Source organism: Octopus bimaculoides, chromosome 2 (assembly GCF_046866305.1).
Source record: "Octopus bimaculoides isolate indiv1 chromosome 2, ASM4686630v1, whole genome shotgun sequence".
NCBI classification, from domain to species: Eukaryota; Metazoa; Mollusca; class Cephalopoda; order Octopoda; family Octopodidae; genus Octopus; species Octopus bimaculoides.
In genome coordinates, this window is record NC_142929.1 from 124246966 (window position 1) to 124270743 (window position 23778).

The 23778-nt window shown below is 31.3% G+C and overlaps 1 protein-coding gene across 1 annotated transcript in view; it reads left to right on the top strand.

Annotated features, from left to right (window-relative positions):
* The first annotated feature begins 22416 nt into the window (after nucleotides 1-22416).
* The window catches only part of LOC106882439 (DEP domain-containing protein 7), a 32381-nt gene continuing 31019 nt past the window's right edge, over nucleotides 22417-23778 (top strand). The window contains exon 1 of the mRNA XM_014933120.3: nucleotides 22417-23258. Coding sequence (XP_014788606.1) covers nucleotides 23183-23258 — 76 coding nt within the window. The 5' untranslated portion in view covers nucleotides 22417-23182. The remainder of the gene's footprint in view (nucleotides 23259-23778) is intronic.

The following is a 23778-nucleotide window of genomic DNA, read 5'->3' on the forward strand; positions in this document are numbered from 1 at the left end:
CATTTCACATATAAATACTAGTATTTATCTTGTCTTTTCAAATGTATATACTTGTTGATCTTTAAATTTTCTGGCATCTTTTCTTTCAAAAAAATACAGGTTTATAATTTTAACTTTTCAAAAATATTTTCAAAAATTTCTTTGCAGTATAAATTAAGATAAATTTATTTCACCAAAAATAAAACAAAGATATAAGCAAATATTAGTATGTATACAATTCATATAGTTAGTTTTTTATTCATATAGTTAGTATTTTATTAATTCACACATAAACATGCATGAATACATACATGTGTGTGTGTATACATGTGTAAGGTTTGATTCCAGTATTGCTTTAAAAACAAATATATCTTTCTTCCCTCCTGTTTCAATTATATGTATACATGTATAGAGAGATAGATAGAATGATTAATTGATCAACAGTTATACACATTATGTTAGCAATGAACTGGAGGAATGAGTTCTCAATACTGCTTAGGGGAATAAATAATTTTTTTTTAACAGAATTCAGCAGCCCATTCCATAGGTTTCATGTGAACATATTCACAGTTATTCAGTCAGAGTTTAGATTGGTGACTTTTTCTTGTTAAAATACTAGAGTTGCTATCCAAATATTCAAACCCAGATTATCTGCAAATATATTTGCACAAAACCTATGGTATTGGACAACTAAATTCTATTGAAATATAATTATATAATATACATATCATATCATAATGATAGGATTATATATATATATATATATATATATATATATATATATATATATATATCATTACAATTGAAAGAAAGGTGCATTTGTTTTTAAAATAATTTTGAATTCAGACCTTCACAGCAAATTTCAAATTCTTCATGGTTTACAAGAACTGAAAGTATATTTATTATATATGGATGAAGAACAAAGAAATTTGTAATTATCAATTGTGAAATATATATAGCTTTTGATTTCACATTGCAAGTTTTAAAATATAACTCTTCTCTAATATAAATCACTTTATTTAAAAGCCTTGTGTATTTGCTAGTTGTTTCCCTCTCTCCTCATTACCAATTGCAGAAAGAATCTGGCCTTAGATAAAATATAGATACAGCAGTATAGAAATAGAGACTCCCTGCCAGTTTGACACTGAATATTAGCTCTGCTTTCAAACACCGTAAAGTAAGATTGAGTAGCTTAAATGTAATTTCTGTATCACAGTTTATCATATTTGTAGATATTATCATGCTTACAGATAATAAATATATATCAGCCCATCCTATGAAAGACACTTAGGAAAATAGTTTATAAATATAATAACATGTTTGTTGTCATAAGTTTTACAGCTAGGACGAATTATCAGTTCAATTAAAAAATTTAAAGAAATATAAAAAGAATATAAAATTCAATATGCTGACATATACTAATTAGAAGCATTATTATTATTTTTATTAGTTACACACTAATAACAATAAAAGCTATATGTTGTTTGTAGTGGTGACAACAAAACTAGTAGCCAAGCATATATATGTGCGCGTGTGTGTGTGCTAAAAATGTCTCACTTCTACAAAGCTGTGTTGTTAGTGACATGGGAGATTTTCCTTGGCCAACCCTGATAATGTTGGGTTGAAGGGATTAGTTAATGATCTCCTAATCTCTACTGTATCATTTGTAGATAAATGGGCTTATAAACATTATCATTGTCATCATCGTTTTAATGTCAGCTTGCATACAAAACTATAACCAGTTTTCTACAGCCAGATGATCTTCCTGACACCAATTCTCACCTGTTTCCAAGCAAAATTATAATCCCCCATCTATTGAACAAAAAGCATTTAGGCATGTTTTTGTAGAGAATTGTAAACAAACAACACTTTTTGCATAAACAGTGAGGCCTTTGTTTACAATCAGTGCCCAACAAGTTAAAACATGCTAACAAGTCTGGAAATACTTTTACACAGTGGATTGCAAAAAAATGACATTGTCTGCATAAATGATGAGGCTTTTGTTTCCAATTAGTGCACACCCATGTAAAAATGAGGGGAATTATGAACTTACTCACACATACACACACATATAGACATATATAGTACAGGTTTCTTTCAGTTTTCATCTACAAATTTCACACACAAGATATTGGTCAATCTGTGGCTTTAATGGAGGACACCAACCAAAAGTGTTCATTTAGTGGAACAGAACTCCTAACCATGTGGTTCCAAAGGGAATTTCTTAGCCACAAAGTCATACCTATGCTTATCAATTAATATTGAATTCTAGGTAGTAAGATCTTAATTGGAATGAGCCATAAGACAGATGAAAGTAATTAGCATGGGAGATAGATAGAGAGAGAGAGAAAGAGAGAGAGAGAGAGAGAGACTTTAGTTATGTTAAGGAAAAATAAATTGTAAGCATAGGATTAAGTTAATTCACTGCAGTTTAGATAAACAAATTTTAGTTTGTTTACAATGTAGATGGAGCAGAGGATTAGCTTACAACTGGTTTTATAGCATAATGTTTTGTGCATTAAGTTAGGAGGGTGAGAGAGAATGATAGGGACCATTGAATTAAGATAGCCAGGTGCACCATGGTAAGAAAGGGAGAAGCTAGAGTTAGAATATAAAGTATTATTTCTCAATTAACTAAACCTTAGAATAAAATAAACACCAAAAGAGGACAATAACTAAATCCACAGATGTTTTCAGCTTTATATGAAACTGTTGACTAATACGTTTTTTAAACACTCTATTCTATAGAACTTTGCCTCAAGCTATTTACAATGAGGGTAGATATTGATTGCCTTTTAATATATCAATTTTCAATTTGTCATTCTGAAAGCTATTCAGTAATAGTTTATGTTTTTGTTTTATTTTTGGCATAGTATTTGGAATAAAAGTGCATGTCATTTTTTTTTCTTGTTTTTATGGAAGTTTCCTTTTTTTTTTCTAGTCATTGAAAATAAATCAGGATTGCAGAAAAGCTTAGAAAAAAAAATTAGATATTTCAAAACTTCCTCAATCACATTATTTGGACAAAACAAAAACATATAGCTATCTGATTATAGAACTTTGACATTTTTTTGCCATCAATTCTTGTTCTCTTAGACACATATGGTCTACCATTTATGATGTTGGCCTGATGAGTATGATGATAATAACAATAATTACTAAAGGTATTAATTAATACTAGGGTCAATTGAACCAATAACATCCATCCTTCGAAATCTGTAGCCTTGTTCTTATATTAGAAATCATTACTAAATAGTTTTATCAAAAATAGACAATAATGAAAAACATAGATAATGATGATAATAATAATAATAATAATAATAATAATTATTATTATTATTATTATTATTATTATTATTATAGTAATAATAGTGGTTCATGAACAATAGATGGAGAGGTAGATAAATTAGCTGAAGTTTGTTGTTCATTTCATAAGCAAAATAATCTTATAGGAAGAAAAGTAGTTTTGTAACTCTTATTTGAACTATGTTTTAAACTCATTTACAGAATTGGCATTAACAGTAGTCAGTAATTTAAAACATTAGTTTGTCTTTCGTAACAAAAAAAAAAAAATGACTCACCAATATTCCTGTAGAAATAGTTGACACATTAACAAAATATTAGTTTCAGCTTATAACAACTTCAAAATATTCTTTGTTATAATTTATATATTTCTAATAATGACCTATTTATAATGTTGTAAAGAAAAAATGCATCAATTTACAATTTACAAAATGTTGAATTTAATGATTTACAAAATTTTTACTATTCAATAAATATTTGATTTTTTAAAATTAAATATAATAAAAAATTCTTCTTTTTTATCCAAATAGACCATAGACATAGAAAAAAAATTGTAGTAGTTATCTTCCATTTCAAAATAGGACAGCATGGTGGGAATAATATATTTTGAATTTTCGATCAAAATTGGGGTTTAAATCCCTAGCCATAGCTGGTATACATTTACTCAAATATTTGAGTTCTATTTTTCCTGTTTGCATCATCATACCTGTATATATAAATATATATATATATATATATATATATATATATATATATATATATATATTCTATGCTATTGATCTATAAATATATGGTATGAATTTTCTTAACCCTTAGGAGATGACTGGGCTGGTTTATCAGCCTACCAGTTTTGTGCTAGAAAGATAAAAGGGTCAATTTCTTCCAGAAAATATATGTATTTGTCTCTTGCGATTCAGAAATTTTTATAAAATTTTAAATAATACCTTTATTCTTTTTGTATCTCATAAAAGTGGTTTTGTCATCTCTACTGTAGAAGCATCATCTGTAAGCTTCATCTTCAAAGGTTTAAACTATAGCACTAAATCACTGATCTAGTCCATGAGATAGTACATACACATTAGCTGACAAATTATTATCATTATTATTATTATTATTATTATTATTATTATTATTATTACTATTATTATTATTATTATTATTATTATTATAGTTAGCGGTATTTCATCTGCCGCTGTGTTCTAAATTCAAATTCCACCAAGATCAACTTTGCCTTTCATCCTTTTGTGGTCAATAAATTAAGTACCAGTGAAATTCTTGGGTCGATGTAATCGACTAGTCCCTTCCCCCAAAACTTCAGGCCTTGTGCCAATAATAGAAAAGATTATTATTATTATTATTATTATTATTATTATTATTATTACTACTACTACTACTATTATTACTGTTGTGTTATTGAAAACTGAGGCTTTGGATTCACTTTTGCCATATTTTTGGCAATAGCATCTGTTAATTCTCTCCATGCCTTCCTTAACTCAGTCAGAGTTTAGAGAATAAAATACAGGAATTATTCTGTTGGTATATTTAGTCATTACAAATGTTGGGTGTCAGTCATCTCAACTAACTATATATGAAGTGACAAAGGTAGATTGATAAGTTCACAGCAGATGACATGTCATTTGTAATTGAAGTAAATTCTCTTATCTCCATGCCATCTACTTTGGTTTTTATATTTTGTTTACATCCATAATTTAAGTTTAACAGGACACCTTGAAGTCATTATCAGCTGTTGCATTTTTGAATACATTCTAAATATATGAATCTCATTTAATGTCTTAGATCTCTAAATTAAAATCCTAATAGGTGTCATTTGTCTTTCATACCTCCAAAATGAATTCAATTGAATGCAGACTCTTGGCTTATAAAAATTAAAATTATGTATAGCCAAAACAAGCTTTTTTATTAGAAAATCAAGCTCAGAATGTAATATAGTTTTACTATAATTCTTTTTCTTTTTCTATCAGGGAAGTCCTATAAAATACATCCTGTACTAACTTAAAACAAAGTTAACTTTTTAACCAACCTGTGCACATCATCTTCTATTCATAAAGCATTTATGACAAAAGATATGAATAGGTTGTAATGATAAGTTATAAATGCATACATCTATGCATTTGTATATTTTTGTATGTCAGCAAAACTAAGAACTAAATTCTGATATCGACAATGTTATTTAATGAATTACCTTGTCTTCAATCCAATTAAATTTTGATAAAATGCCTATTTTGTTCATTGCTGCTCATTGGCTACATTTTCGAGACTGTGGGTTATTTTGTTTTGTTGTTTTGTGTTTTTGTCTAGGAAACATTTTTACTCATTAAGGACCATCTACTACATATTTAAAGCTTTGCTTTGTAGTTAAATAAGGTCAGCCATTTATTTTACCTAAGGTATCTTTTTTTTAATGCCCATTGAACATTCAGTAATTCTTTTATATTATTAAGATGCTTTATTCTTTCTTCTGATACATCATATAGAATAATACTACAAAAACTTATATTAATGAAATTAATTATTACCTAGCTTTAAATGTGTTTAATATTTCTTAATTATTACAGTTATGAGTGTGCAGATGGCCAAATGAATAAATGAAATAGACAACCATCTTTACAACCTGTCATTATCATTATACCGTGTTGGTCTGCTAGAACACTTAACTCTAAAATGGCTGAATCTCACCTAACTGTAACTAGGTACTGTAGAGTAGGGTCAGCTTGCTACAAGTCAGCAACAGCATTATAATAAGGAGCAGTCCTGTGTTTACTCTAAGTTCCATTTTTCCTTGTAAGTAGATAATGGAGAATAATGATGTGAAAAGGAGATTTTGCTGATGCCCCACAAACAGCAGAATTAACAAGATATCTGATAATGATTGCAGTTATACAAATATTAGCAAAAGTTTGAGTCACAGAGGAAAAACCCTCAATACTTTCATAGGTTGTTAATTGTTTATACATAACTTGGCATTTAATAGAAAGATTTAAATGTTTAAATAGATACATAAAAATTACTTTGATTTATGAGTGTGATATATGTATGAAGATTACTTATTGAAAGAATGATTTATCTAATAATTAAGTAATCTGTACTAATTCATATAACTAAATATACCTCCCATCTCATTATTTTTTTCATTGGAAATTTTTTTGTTATTTATATTTTTCTAATAATATTTCATAAAAGTAAAATTAGAGATGAAATATAAGCACTGGGTTTCTCTAGTTATATCTTGCAACATATTCTGAATAAAACTGACCTTTATCTGGCTATTAAAGGGTTGGAATCAACTTCATTTCTAAATTAATTTAATCTTTCAGAAATTTAAACAAGTTTACTATATCATATTTACCCTGATACCTTGAACATCCATTGAATTCTTGAAAATTCAGTTACTTTTGATATGGATGTAATATATATATATATATATATATATATATATATATATATATATATACAGACACACACACACACACACACATATATATGTATAGAGTGTTTGAAATGGTGTACAGATATTGTATATTGAGAAAAAGGAGGTAGTGAGACTTTTTTATAATTCTTTATTAGTGCTTGTGTTTGTTTAACTGAACTCTTCAAGACAAAGATGAATCATTTTAGTTTTAATTTTTGTCTTGAAGCATTTGGTTAAACGAATGGAAGTGCTAATAAAGAATTATCCAAAATTCTAACTGTTTCCTTTTTCTCTGGATATATATATATATATATATATATATATATATATATATATATATATATATATATATATATATATATATATATATATATATATATATATACTTAGCAAAATCTTTCTCAGAGAAAAACATTTAAAAACAGTTCAAATTATATTTATAATTTGAACTGTTTTTAAATGTTTTTCTCTGGGGAAGATTTTGCTAAGTAAGGACAAAACTAACAACAGTTGTGCAGTAGAATTTATCTACAACAAACTGAGATCCCAACTCTCAACCAGCATCCAAAGTCTTTTTAAAGTCAGGAATGGTAATAAGCATCTTCACACATGTAATTCCTAATTCAGAACAAGGCCTGATTTTTTTCATAATTTGTAAGGTTTTTTTTTTCCTTTTTTTTGTATCATTTATGTCACTTTTTTTCCTTCTCTTATTATTTTCTGTTTGGTTGAATACATTATGTTTCCATTTTCTTTTTGGATCAATGTAAAGTATATGATGAAGGTTTGAATCCAGGTAAAACTTAGTATTATATTACATTTATGGAAATATCTCTTTCTCTACCATCTATATTAATTTTCAATATAAAGCAATGGATGAACATTTAAATCTAGAAAAAGTATTCTATACTCTGCATAAATATCCTATATTCTGACTATTCTCTGTTCTTGCCTGTTAGTCAGATAGGAATCCTGTCTACATGGTCGAATCTATTGCACTACAGATTATGAATTCATCCTTACCAAGTAAAACCTCACCAAGTTTAATGAACTCTTCAGGTGAAAACTTTTAAATGTAACTGAACATTTCCAGCTTAGTGGACAAAAATATCTCTATTCACTCTTCTATATCATTACAGTTTTTCCTGTAGACCTATTGTTTATATAAAGCTCCAAAGAACTTAATTTATCTTAAACATACCCTTAACATAAATATAATTGTCCATGAGCTGTAGCTGTAATGATAAGTTATAGAGATAATGTATACCTGTAGATGATGGGGAAAAGAAGTAACAATTAGAATACTTAACATTAACTAGATTTGAGTTCTTGCCTATGTTTTACATTGAAAATGAATACATGGTAGGATAATCCTTTTTTTTTCATAAATACAGTATAGAATGCTAAACTGTAACTGGATTTGAACCTTCACCATTGAACAAAAATACTTATCTCAACTGCCATTGGAAGATCAGAGAAACAAAATAACATGTCACATAAATGATGCAAAAAATATTTTTTATATATACATATATATATATATATATATATATATATATATATATATATATATATATATATATATATATATATATATATTAAAGTATTAATTTCGAAAAACAAGTTTCAAGGTCAATAATACTCCTCATCAAAGCCAACACATATCTAAACACAGAAGGCATATATAAGCCATTATAAGCATGCAAACACATGACATACAAAAGCATATATATATACATATAATAGTATAATTCCATACCCAAATCAAAGTCAGATAAGTCATTGCATAAATACATACAGATAAATACATAATTTATCTGTATGTATTTATGCAATTACTTATCTGACTTTGATTTGCGTATGGAATTATACTATTATATGTAGATATGTATGTTTTTGTATGTTATGTATTCACTTGCTTTTAATGGCTTATACATGCCTTCTGTGTTTAGATATGTGTTGGCTTTGATGAGGAGTATTATTGACCTTGGAACTTGTTTCTTTCAAACTAATATTTTAATCTAATCACTCAATAAATTGAGCCCTACATTGTTGTTTCTTGAAAAGAGTTCACCTCTATAGTTTTTCATTACCTATATATATATATATATATATATATATATATATATATATATATATATGCATGCAAGATAGTATACTGGTATTGCCAGATACCACCTTGTTCCCCAGATAGCATCCTGGTGAAAAGACTAATCCATTAAGGATCAAAACCCTAAAAGATTTATATTCCTAGTAGATTTCACTTTTCACCTTCATTTTACTGAGGACTCACCATCTCCATCTCAATAGGCCAAAATCTAGTTGGTTGAATATGAGTAGGTGATAAATTTCAAAAATATGCACTCCATATACATAACACTCTTGTTGACTTTGTGACCAATGCCAGAATAAGCAACTTTTAAAGAATCAAGTATTACTGAATATTTATGTTTACTCATTTACATTAGAATCATGTTTAGCAACTCTGACAACTAAATATACTAACAGAATTATTAAATTCGTATGTTTAGCTACTTAAAAAACACAAAAAACAAGTACACATTGACTAATTCAAGTATTTATTTTCAAATCAAGATTTTATTTAATTTTTACATCTAGCTTACATTCAACTTGTTTGCAAGTTTTTAACACTTAAGTGTTATAATGGAAGAGGTAAATTCAGATTGCTACCATTAATCTTTTAATCTGTTTTGTAAATTATTAACAGCAGTTGAAACCTGATGAATTCTAAGTAATCTCCTTCCTTCTTCCCACTTATTGTTTTATACTAACCTGGGTTTTTTTAATTTTGGTTTTTAAAATTTTTTTTTATGATATATGTCAATGATTAATGTCAATATTTGACTTTATACTGTAAATTTGTGTATTTGCTATAATCATGTGAAACTCAAGGGTCATTATATACAGGCAGTCGCTATTTATTTGAGCATACCATTATATATGGCAAAAATTACATTGGCTAAAAACGAAACAAAAATTACTGCTGTTTTGTTGACCATGTTAATTCTATAGAAATAGAATGTTCCCAATTGTGATAAGATTCTATAAAATATTATGCATGTTACTGCAGCTGCTAAGTTGCGTTGTTGATAGAATTTAGTACAGTGTATATAATTTGCTTATACAGCATGTATAATAATAATAATAATAATATAAATTTTAAAAAAATAAACTCTTACATTAAATAAATGAATTTTTGTTGTTTTCATTTCTACTTTACCTTTAATGTTCTGTAAATCAATGGTCCCCAGTTTTTTTGGCAATACAGACAAGTTCCATGAAAGACAATTTTTCCTTTGACTGACGGATCACACACATAACTAAACACAAAGTGCATAATATATAATTTAATTATTATGTTTATAATACTTATAAAAAAAAAGGAGCACTCCATCAGTTACGATGATGAGGGTCCTAGCTGATACGATCAAGGGAACAGCTTGCTCGTGAAATTAACGTGCAAGTGGCTGAGCACTCCACAGATATATGTGCCCTTAACGTAGTTCTCAGGGAGATTCAGTGTGACACAGAGTGTGACAAGGCTGGCCCTTTGAAATACAGGTACTACTCATTTTTGCCAGCTGAGTGGACTAGAGCAATGTGAAATAAAGTGTTTTGCTCAAGGATACAGTGCATCATCAGGAATTGAACTCACAACCTTACAATCGTAAGCCGAATGCCCTAACCACTAAGTCACACACTTTCAATCACATATATATTACATATATAATGTATAAATAATGCAAAAGCACCCTGCAGATTGTAATAGTCAATAAAATTGAAATAAAGTGTGGCCCAGTACCAAATGATCCTTGGCCAGGTACCAGTTTCCAGCCCAGCAATTGAGAACCCCTACTGTAAATGACTTTGTTTTGTTATTTATTAGTTTTTCATCAATGATTCTAACCGTTATGATAGTTGTGAGGTTTGTGTATTCCTACAATCCAAAGAACTATACCAGTCAGAGTTTTATTTAGGCTCATATAACCATGCTGGATAGATCTAAAGCAAGGCATTACACTAAATAATAATTGCAATCAGAAACAATAGAATATATCATGGCAGTTGTACAACTTCAGCAGAGAAATCATCTAAGCAATACTGGCACTCTGTTGATTACAACAATGAGTATTCCAGTTGATTTGATCAATGGAACAGCCTGCTTGTGAAATTAGCCTGCAAGTGGCTGAGTACCCTTAATGTAGTTCTCAAGGAAATTCAGTATGACACAGAATGTGACAAGGCTGGCCATTTTTGAAATACAGGTATTACCCATTTTTGCCAACTGAGTGTACTGGAACAACATGAAATGAAATGTCTTGCTCAAAGACACAATATGCCGCTGGGGATCAAAACTCACAACCTTACAATCATGAGCCAGGTACCCTAACCACTTTTACATTTAAGCAATAAGCAATGGTGAAACTCACAGAATGCTGGAAAACAGAAACATATCAATGCTATTGATCAGGATAATCATATCCATAAGTGAATCATTGTTAATATCTACAGGACTAGCAGTTATTGTATTTTCTGATATACAAGTCAAATTTTTCAGACCAAATTTTACAGCCAAAAAAAGGTCAGTTGACAACTTTGGAGAACCAAAATTTCTGTGGGAAATACAGCAGGATTTGGGAAAATAGTGACAATGTTTGAATGTTTACTTTATATACTCTGTTGACCTGTATGCCAGAAAATATGGTACAGATGCTGTTCAACTTTCTAAGAATTGGAAATATGAGCAAGCTCAGCCTGAAATTAATATACTAAGGTTGCTGATGTAGTTCCCCAATAAAATCTAATTGGAATGTTTTGCTTGTGCAGGTTGTTGTTTTTTTCCGTAAGCTATTTATTGCACTGCAATATGAATTTCAAAACAATATGGTATTATTACCACAGGATATCATTACTTATATGTAGAACCAGCTAAAGGTACAACAACTCAAAAAGACACCCAAGAGAATACCTGAGGTGCTTGGACTCTTCTAAATACAAAAAGGAAATGTAAAAATGATAAATAAAATGAAACAAAAATTTTTTTGAAGGGTAAGGATTATTGTAAAACATTGCATGGCTTTGCAACCATGTGGTTTTGGGTTATGTCCAACTGCATGACATCTTGAGCCAATGCCTTCTACTATTGCCTTGGGCCAGCCAGTGCCCTGTGAGTGATTTTGATAGACTGAAACTGTGTGGAAACCTGTCGTGTGTGTTTGTGTGTATATATCTATGTGTGTGTGCGTCTGCATTTGTCCTACCCCTCCCCACTGCTTGACAATCAATGTTGGTGCTTTGGCAAAAGAAAATGACAGAATAAGTACCAGACTTTAAAAAAAATTTAGTACTGGGGTTGATTTGTTTGACTAAAACCTTTCAAGGTAGTACCCCAGCATGGCTGCAGTCCAATCACCTCAATACAAGTTAATAACTTCAAAGGTTATCCAACAGTTTATTTGGTTATGAGGTCAAAAAGAAGCAAGAAGTCATAACTTTAAGCATGAATTATGAGGTCAGAGAAATTGATTTAAAAAGTCATGTTTAATGAACTCAAAAGGTTGCCAGATACAACAGTACCTAGCTAACAAACAGGATATGACAACTTTAGTTGTTGGGACCAACCTTATTTTAACATTTATCTTTCTGTTCCTGCTGAAATGTAAGTAAATTATTTTCTTATTTCTATGAAGTGCAAATGTTTATCTGAATGTTCTTAAGTTATTTTGTAATCATCAGCCTTAGATAAAATATGCAGTACTCTATAGAAGAAGTGTATTGAAACAATAGAATTTTCAACCTAACATTGGCAGTAAAATATAATCTAACTCTTGATATCATATTTTTGTTGAAATACACTGTTTTTCATCATCATCATCATCATCATCATTTAATGTCTCATATATATCATCATTATCATCATTATTTAATGTTCGCCTTTCATACTGGCATGGGTTGGATGGTTTGGTAGGAGCCAATCAGGCAGGAGCCTGCACCAGATTTCTATGTCTGTTGTGGCAGGACTTTTACAGCTGGATACCCTTCCTAACACCAATCACCCAGCAGAGTGGACTGAGTGCTTTCTTATATGGCACTATATATATATATATTTATCATCATTTGATGTCTATATATATATATCATCATTTAATGTCTATATATATATCATCATTTAATGTCATCATCTAATGTATATATATATATATATCATAATTTAATGTCTGTATATATATATATATCATAATTTAATGTCTGTATATATATATATATCATAATTTAATGTCTGTATATATAAATATATATATATATATCATAATTTAATGTCTGTATATATAAATATACATATATATATATATAGAGAGAGAGAGACTAGCTTAAAAGCCACCTAATCAAACAGCTAGCTCCTGTACAATATTGGAAGCTCTCCTGCATTCAGCTTGTTCAGGTGTTTCTAATGCCCTTTCTCTCCTCTTGGTAAGAGCATTTGATGCTTTCCTGGATGCAGCCTGTTCAGGAGTTTGAGAGTCCCTAAGTATTTACATATTCTCAGTATTGGAAGCTCTCCTGGCTGCCATTTGACGTGAGTTTTCATTTGCATGAGACTTTCTTTTCCTTGCTGCTGCCTTGGCTTTTTCATGGGTGACTTTCACTGGATTTAGCAATTTATTTCGATTATTCCCAAATTTATTTCCAGGTTATAAAAATTGTTATATGAATATGCTAATAGTTACATATGTACATACCTGTGGTGTGTGTCACACTTAGTTGAAAGGAAGAGAGAAAAAGAGAGAAATGAAACTTGTTAAGCAGAAGAAGTATAGTTGAAGTAAGAAGCAAAGCAGCAAAGAATAGAGAGTAAGAAGGAGTGAGAGAGAGAGAGAGGACATTGATAGCATTGAGAGGTAAGAGAAATATATTGTGTTAAACACAGGGGAAAGATTAGAAGCAAGGAGACATAGAGGAGGAAGGAGAAAGAGATTTAGGGAGACAGATTGAGTGAACAAAAGGAGTGGATAGAGAATGATAGTGAAAGAGAATGAAGCTATTCTCAGAGAGAAAATGCTGGAAAACTTTTCGCTTTGGACAATATATGATAAAGCCATTGTGACAGTTATTCTAAGCCATTTCAAAGGTATTTATATAAAATTTCATTAAAAAATACCAATTTTCCTGAAAGTTATGAGGCGGAAAATATCAGGTCATGTGAATTTTCCGAAACTGCTCTCCTTAGCTCCTCAGAAAATATTTTTCCAACAAATCTCAATCAACAGGATCTAAGCAATTATTTATGGAATTTATGAGGCAACAAAGTCAATGGGGTATACATCTGTAGATATGCCCATAATTATTTGATAGTTATTAGATGAAGTCACTATTTACAGATGCTTACATTTTTTTATGTTTTCCATGAAGTTTTCACAGTCCAGCTAGTAAAAATTGTTATCGTACAAAAAATCACGTAAAAAAATCACTGAAAACAATCTTATTAATGACAACTTGGGAATCCAAAATTTCAAGATTGTGGGTCTAGATTTAGCCCAGAATGTTTCTAATTTTCTCACTGAGTTGGCCTGATTCCAAAATGGTATGATATGTTGGGCTACAAGTGTCTGGGAATAAAGTTGAAAAAGTGTGACACACTAACATTCACATTTATTATATTATATATATATATATATATATATATATATATCATCATTTAATGTCCTAATATATGTATATAAACATGATAGGCTTCTACACTCTTTCCTCCTACCAAATCCACTCACAAGGCATTGATTAGCTCAAAGTTACAGTAGAAATCACTTGCCCAAAGTGCTGAACAGTGTGACTGACCCCAAAACCATGTGGTTGCAAAGTGAGCTTCTTAACCACACAGCCTGTGCTTATATTTTTAAAATAAAATATGCCGAAAATAAAGATATTTGGATATGAATGCATTGATGAAGCTCCAAATATAGATGACCTAGAAAGATTTGTAAAAATCATCTGTTCTCTGTAATACACAGCACAGCTATTAATTCTTTATCAGAGAGATTTGAACAGTTACAAAGTTTCAATAACTCATACACAATTTCAAATAACATAAAAGATTTACCAGATAAAAATAAATTGAGATTAGCATGTCATCAACAAAAGATCAATGGCACCTTCCAGACTTTCTCTCACCCTACCTCTATGCTCCACTCTGTATTTATTTATAACAAAACTATATAATAATCATTGCTATTAACATACATACAGTTTCTCTCTCTTTCTCTCTCTCATCATATTAATGAACAGATTTCAAACCTTTGATGCTGTGTTTGAATTGTTCACTTCAGCTTATATTTTGTGGTCTGGCTCTCCATCGGTTACGACGACAAGTGTTTCAGTTCGTTCGATCAACAGAACAGCTTACTTGTCAAATTAATGTGCAAGTGGCTGAGTATTCCACAGACACACATACCCTTAATGTAGTCCTCAGGGAAATTCAGCATGACACAGAATGTGACTAGGCTGGCCCTTTTGAATTACAGGTACAATTGATTTTTATCAACTGAGTGGACTGGAGCAATGTGAAGTAAAGTACCCTGCTCAAAGACACAACTTGCTGCTGGGAATCGAACTCACAATCTCAAGAGTGTAAGCCAAATAATCTAACTACTAAACCAAAAGTACTGAAATTCAGCTTACTGAGTGTGCTAGCACCCCTAGAGACAATCCTGCCAATATAATGTAAGGCACAAGCATGACTGAGCCTAACGTTATATCAGCAGGACTGTGGTTAATATGCTCACTTTGCAACCATGTCATTTCATGTTCAGTTCTATAATGCAGCACCTTGAGCAAGTGTCTTCTATTGTAGCCCCAGGTCATCCAATGCTTTGTGAAGTGAATTTGATAAATAGAAATTTTGTGGAAGTTCATTGTGTGTGTGTGTGTGTGTGTGTGTGTGTGTGTGTGTGTTTGTCCCTATCAACACTTGAGAACTGGTGTTGGTTTGTTTACATCACCTGTAACTTAGCTGTTCAACAAAAGAAGCCAACAGAATAAATACCAAACTCAAAAAATAAGTACTAGGGGTAATTTGTTCAACTAAATCCCTCAAGATGGTGCCCCAGCATGGTCTTAGTCCAATGGGTGAAACAAGTAAAAGACAAAAGATATATCAATACACTTAACATTAATCATTATATCTTAATATATTAAGATACAAATTTCTCAAATTTTTTCAGAAAATGAAAAATCTTAGAAATGTCAGTATCATTATAATTGATAATTTCACTATACAAATCGCTTGCTATAGAGTAGTGTTTCTTAACCTTTTTACCCTTGCATAACCCTTAAAATGAATTAGAAGTCCCAAGGAAGCTCCTGCACAAAAAAAAATTATATACCATATCTTTCTCATATTCTTTCCCCTCATAGTTCACATGGTAAATATCATATATATATATGCTATATTTTTTTGATAACATAACAGGTTAGATAGGATGATGTCTATATTACAATATTACAATAATCAATAATATTTTGTGCATGTATAGTAATATTACAATCATGAAATTAGCATAGCTTATCTCACTTTTTCTTGCAGAACTCCTAGGAACCTTTTGTGGAACTGCAAGGTTCCAGGGAACCCCAGTTGAGAAACACTGCTATCGAGTGACAATTGAAATCAGAGAGAAGGAACATTAATGTGGTGTTTAGTCTATAATTTTATCTCATAATTTTATTTATTCATGAAATTCCTCCAAGATTCCCTTTCACAATAAGAGCTAATATTTTATTAGATATACAAGTCCATAACAGGTCAAATGGATATTTCTGAATTGCTATTTAACATTTAGCATTTTCTGTTAGTAAATCTGTGAAGATTGAAAATACCCACCATTAACAGAAGTGATGACAAGTTTTGTATAGTGCTGTGTTTCTCAAAGAAGGCACTGTGGCAAACTGGTGCATTGCAAGGTGGGGTGTGATCTTTTTTAAATCTTAAGTTAAGGCATTAAGAAATTCAGACTGATTGTTGAGCAACTTCAAAAATGTCTTATTCATTATTTTGTTACAGACAATTATAACTAATAAACAAGATACACAATGCTTCTGTGTGTGTGTAAGCATAAAAGATAAAAAGTATGAACAAGCAAAACAACTGGTTTCAGCTTAAATTATAACATATCTTTAACACGGTGTTACATGAGTTTAGATCATAAGAAGGAAGGAAGTGAATAGGTGTGCAGGAAGTCTCTAACAGCTGTTAGAACAAAAACACAGAATATACATATTATTCAAAGCAAGTGGTAGCAGTCAGTGATCTATTCCATCATCAGAAGAAGAATGAGATATAGCAGTGATCTATTCCATTGTTGGAAAGGGAATGAGAACCACTGATACAGTGTTGTCTGAATTGTGTGTGCGTAGTCTTAATTAGAAGGAAATTCTGAGGTATTAATCCAAGTAAAGAAAGAGCAGTAGTAATAGGTGTATCATGATAATATGAATTTTATTCCAGTTTTGAGTGAATTATTAATTCACTTTAGTTTTTTTCTTTCTTTCATTCTCTCTCTTTTTTCTTCCTTTCCTTTTCTGTCTCTTCATCTCCCTTTCTCTCTCTTCCTTCCTCTCTCTGTTTTCCCTTTTCTATTTCTCCATAGTTGTAAAACACCTTAGAGAAGTCTGTCTTAAATTGGACAATAACAAGAACATAACAATAGACGTTGAAGATAAAGAGAAGGGGGAAGAGAGAGAGAGAGCATAAAATCAATAATTGTTATGTTGAGCTCAGTCCTCATCTGTGATGTCATACATTCTTTCATTTGCTTGCTAATAATAATAATAATAATAATAATAATTACAATAATAATAGTTGTAATAATATTAATGACAATCAGATTTAGTCATTTCCTGTGATTCAGTTCAAACGTAGATAAGGTGAGAGTGACTGTAATACTGTAGAGATGACCTATTAATTAAGCTTAATTTAAGCAGAGTCATTCAACACATGGAACCTATTTATAATTAGGTTGTGTCAATCTGTTTCTTAACCTCGTACAACAGTACAGCACCAGTAATATCAGCAGGTCATCACCCCAACAATTCAGCTATGGTTTTTAGGTTTCAGATGACATAACTTTGATTCAACACACTTCAACTGACTCACTATACTGAATAGCCAAACAGTATAGCTGCACTTTACCTGTTTTACTCGTCAACTTCACAATTAGTTTCTGTTCATTTTACTTACAAATATATTCTCATTTAATGGTTCAGTCATTGAGACTGAAACATTTGAGTAATGAGGATCTGATTTCAATGGTTTAAGTCAATTATATTAACTCCAGTATTTAATCTTTTATTGGAATCATGTACTTGCAAAATAAACTTCTCAATCACACATCCATATCTGCACCAATATAGTTCATAATTTTTCCAGGCATGCTATATATAAACATGCTTTTTGTAATCCAATAAGGGTTTGTCTTTTTCTAGGTTGTTGTTTGTCTCTGATTTCAATATTCACTTTGACATCAGCTGGAGATCACTAAAAATTCCAGGTCATACTTGAATGCTACCAAGAGATACAAGCTTTGCATACCAGAAAAGAACATAACCTTAAGGAATTTGTTGAAACTAAGCCTGTACCTTAATTCCATGATGGAGATTTTCACTCTCTGCATACAAATGAGAAAATTCATACTCAGACACTGGTCACCACCTGCATAAACCCCATCAATTCCTAGTATGCTCTTGTTCTTTATGATTTTTTTAATATTGTGTTACTGTAGGTCTTCATATGTGTTTCCTTTCATGCTGATTTTTTTAACTTCTGGCCCTTCTCTCTCCCTCTCTCTCTCTCTCTCTCTCTCTCTCTCTCTCTCTCTCTACTGACTCTATTGCTATTTGTTTCTGTTTAATAATGTAACAGGTTTAGCAGAAGATTTGATTATTGTAAAGCTTGTACTTATTATGTTGGCGCATATGCACATATCAATTCATTTTAGTTAATTAGTACAGGAAGTAAAATTTTATGAATACAAGTTCAAATTACAGTCACAACTAAATGTAGACTTCTCTGCTACAATTTGCTATAAATTATGATCTAATCACTAATGCAATGGAAAAGAAGAAGGGCTTGTTACATACAGACATTTTGATCAGATTACCAAATAAGATTCCTTCCAATCAAATTGATTCCATTATATCTGCCAAATTTTCAGACTCTTGCAGGGAAGAAGAACTCTTTGAGTTGTGAAAGCTAAGATGGTTCATGGTTCTTGTGATGACATTTACTTTCCAAAGAAGTCAATGAAGGCATCAAATGGTGTGCAAGATCTTATTTAGATTCAGATTATTTTAAGAATTAAAGAATTTTAAGAATAAAAGATAATAATTATGTTTAATAATAATTTGAAATAGAATAAAACTGTTTTATATTTGCTGAGTCCTGTGTTTTTATTTAATATGTTCGAATTAGACGCTTAAATTATGAAATATACCATTGATATTGAATGCTTGACTGCCTATCAATGATGCAATACTTTAGACACTGGGCTACCACCATATTTTCCAGCATACGAGTTGAATTTTTCAGACCAAAATTTACTGCCAAAAAAAAAATAAATAAAGGTAGGTTGACTGATAACACCAAGACAACTTTGGGGGACCAAAAATTCTATGCGAAATGCAGCAGGAGTTGGAAAAATAATGACAATATTTGAATGTTTAAATGTTTACACTTTATACTACATCAACTTATATTCTGGAAAATATGGTATGACTGCTATGCAGACATTGAAAAACAATTTAATTTCTTACATAAGAGATACTTTCAAAACAAATGCAACAGTGCTTTATAAACCAAATATGCCTTTATTAAGAACATTTCTGGACTATTTCTGGCTACTTTTCAGTTTGTAAGCACTAGTACATACAAGTATGTATGTATACATACATATATACATACATATATATATATATATATATATATATATATATATATATATATATATATATATATATATATATATGCATGTGTGTGTGTGTGTGTGTGTGTGTGTGTGTGTGTGTGTGTATATATATGTATTGAGTATTTGAAGTGGTGTACAGATATTGTATATTTAGAAAAAGGAAGTAGTCAAATTTTTGGATAAATTTTTATTAGTGCTTTCATTCGTTTAATTTGGATTTATCTTTTTGAAGAGTTCAGTTAAACGAACAAAAGCGTTAATAAGAAATTATCCAAAATTCTGACTGCCTCCTTTTTCTCAATATATATATATATATATATATACATGCACACACACACACACACACACACACACGTGAGTATGTGTGTGTGTGTGCCCTCGACTATAGGCACAAGCTTGACTGTGTGGTTAAGAAGCTCATTTTGCAACCACATGGTCTCAGGTTCAGTCAACTGTAGTTCCAGGGGTCAAACAATGCCTTGTGAGTGAATTTGGTTGACAAGAATTGTGCGAAATCATATCATCATCATTAAACATCCTTTGTCCATGCTGGCATGGATTGGATGATACATTTAGATATAGATATGTAGGTATATCTATATGCCTACATGTGTGTGTGTGCATATTTTTATGTTTTCTCCCACTGCCACTTGAGAAATGGTGTTTGTTTACATTCTGGCAACATAGTAGTTCAACAAAAAATATGTATCAAACTAAAACAAGAAATAGATGTTGGGGTCAATTTTGTTGAACTAACATGGCAGTCCAATGACAAACAAGTAAAAGATAAAAGATACATGCTATGCCACACTCAAGTATAGTCCACAAACAAAACTAAATACTGGCAACTACAAAACAGAAAAACCCTTATCTGAAAAATAAAAAGGATTAATCAAAAAATCAATTAATCTCGACAGCATCTGTAAAACAACACCCCACTGCACCCACCCACCCCTGTACACCCGATCTTAAATATCCCTTAATATCCTGTATATGATAGCAGCTATAGATAGAATTAAAAACAGCTGAGGGCCTCTAGGTTCCCTGATAGAGTCCTGAAGGAGTGTTGACATTAACTCACATCCTCTCTGGCTATTCTCTTGAAGAAATCATTGTTTGCTGGTCATATTCCTAATAATTTTCTATCCTAGCTGATTATTCCAGTTTTCAAAAAGGAAACAAATCACTCACAGTGAATTACCGGCTGACCTCATTTACCTCTGATATCATCAAATTATTTGAGAGAGTGATGAGATCTTGAGTAACTTCCTTCTTGGAGAGTAATAGTCTGCTTATTTCCAACCAACATGCTTTCTGTAATGGCACAGACTGTCTAACATAGTTTCTACATCACTTTGACAATGTCCTAAAGGCTCTTGGAGTCGGTTCCAAAGCAGATGTCATACATCTTGACTTCAGCAAGGCCTTTGATAAAGTTGACACAAAACTATCCAACATTGGAGCCCAAAGGTAACTATGAAAATGGATTTAGTGTTTTCTGGTGTACACTCAGCTTGTAGTAATCAATGGTATTCAATTAAGCTCAGTAAGAGTCATTAGTGGAGTCCCACAAAGCATTGTATTGGTCCCACTTTTCTTCATTATTTACATTAATGACATCATCAAACACAACTTTAAAATTTTGCAGATGATTCTAAGCTTCTGAAGGTTGTCAGCAGGGTACAAGACAAGATAATCAGATTTGTCCACTGTCATCCAATGGGTAGAAAAACACAATATGATGCTAAATGGGGATAAATTTGAATTAATCCACTTCAGTAAAGAAGCTGCACTTAAGCTACCATATACTCTATCCTTGGATGAAAACCTCATGGCATCGAACACTACTAGGGATATCAGAATAACTGTTGACAACAGTTTAAGCTGGAATGCCCTCATAAACCACAAAGATGACATGGCCCACAGAACATGCTCCTGGATCCTTAGGACTTACTAATCCAGAGATGCTCTCATCATTATCCTTCTCTTCTCTACATTTGCCCATCCTCATCTTGAATACTGTTGTCTGCCATGGTCTCTCTACATGAAGCAAACTATTATAAAAATTGAGGCATCCTTAAGATCAATCACAACAAAAAAAATAGATGATATGTCTAGTCTTGATTACTAGGATTGGCACAAGAAGTTTAAACTATGTTCCCTCCAAAGCTGCCATGAGCACTGTATCATTTGTATGATGTGGAAAATATTCCATCAACATTGCCCAAACAATGTTGGCATCAACTTTAAAATTCACCCAAGGCACGGTCCCCTCTACCTTTTGTCCTCTGCAAAAATTGTGCTCACATCACATCACACAGTAAGACAGAGCTACTTAACTTCAACTAGCCCTGTACCAATACACATAAAAGAAGAGAAAGATCTCACAAAATTCAAACACTTCCTGGATGAATACCACCAACACCTGGATATATGTCTGCAAACAATAACACTTTATTCAAATGGACTATAGTGTCCAAAGTATGACTAACATGAAGCATGATTAAATGTTTTCTCAAATGGTGCTATTAAGTCAGTCATGGCCTAGGCCAATTCTGGTCAAAACCTAACTATAATTATCAAACTTCTAGAATCGTTTTAAAAGCTGTCATGTAATTAATTGTTGAAATTTAAAAGTTGCCTGAACGGATACTTTTATCTAAGAAATTTGTTTTAAAAAAAAGAAAAACTTTTCTCATTAAAAACACTGACTGGTCAGCTGCTGCGTGAATCACATTCAACAAGAGGTAAAACTTGCTTAGTACCTGTAACTTCGTTACTGTCTATTGTAGCTGTTTTACTCTCGTTACCCCCTCACCTTATCTTAACTTACTATAGTTATCTGCCTCATCCTGCATTCCCCTTCCTCCAATTGTCAGTAAGCCTTCTCACTACATTATCTTCTCCACTCTCTTTAACTCAAGCAGCGGGGAGCGGGGGCTAACTTATCAAATTTTATCAATCTACGTTAACTTTCAAATTATTCTCTCCGTGTAACTTCTCAGTTTTTTGCCCTCCTGTGTGTGTATGTGATATACATATGAGAGTGTAGTGAAAGTCGCTTATTGTGATCGCTTTGGGACGAAGCCAGATATGAATATGAAGCAAATCTAATTACAATAATCAGTTGATTATATTAAGTGACTGCTACTGTATGTATATCTGTTGATCTGTCGTCCCTTGTATTCTTATTCTCTTCCTCTCATTTCATTGTCTGTCATTTGAGTGTATATACTTTCTGCTTGTATGGTTTTGCTGAGTAACACTGTTCCTTTCCTTCCCTTTCTAAATATACTTTCTCTTTCTCTCTTACTTTCACTCTATTCTCCCTCTCTATATACCTTCCCACTCCTTCCTCCCCCCCTCTCTCTCTCTCTCTCTCTTTATAATACAGGTGCACTCACAGCACCCCCTCCTCTACACACACTCGTAACAGTCTCAACGCAAAGAATTCTGGGTAAAATTACCTGGAAGGAAATTTGAATTGTGTTCATGTGAAATGCAGCAGCAGCCGATTTATCCGAAATTAACTCGTTTCGAGCGTGGACTTCCCCTCAGAGAGTCCAGAACATATGGTAAGTGTACTAGAAGATAGAATATATCATTTCTGAAGCAATGTTTAATTTAATTATTTCAGTTTCAAATTAGAAACAACACTACGAGTGACGATGTTTATGTTTACCAGAAACTTTTGTCGACTGAATTTCAGGTTTATTATTTTACTAAAGGCAATTATCCCGTATTCTTCTAGTTACCGAATTGTTTTATTACCTTCCCAAATATTAGGTGTGTGCGGTATAAGATTCTAAGATAATTCGATGTTTAGTATATGAGGGTATGATAAATTTCCTCAAATGGTTTATACCAACCTTCAAGTTAATTAATTCCGGTAGACTTGTTGAACACGTTTAAGTCACACACGAATCACTTATAAAGGTGTGTGCGTGTATATATATATATATATATATATATATATATATATATGCGTATGTATGCATACAAGGAAATAAAGGAATATCTAAATTTACCTGAGGTGTTGTTAAGGAGTGCTTCATGCTTTATTACTCGAGCACTTCTCTTAATTGTCACCTTACA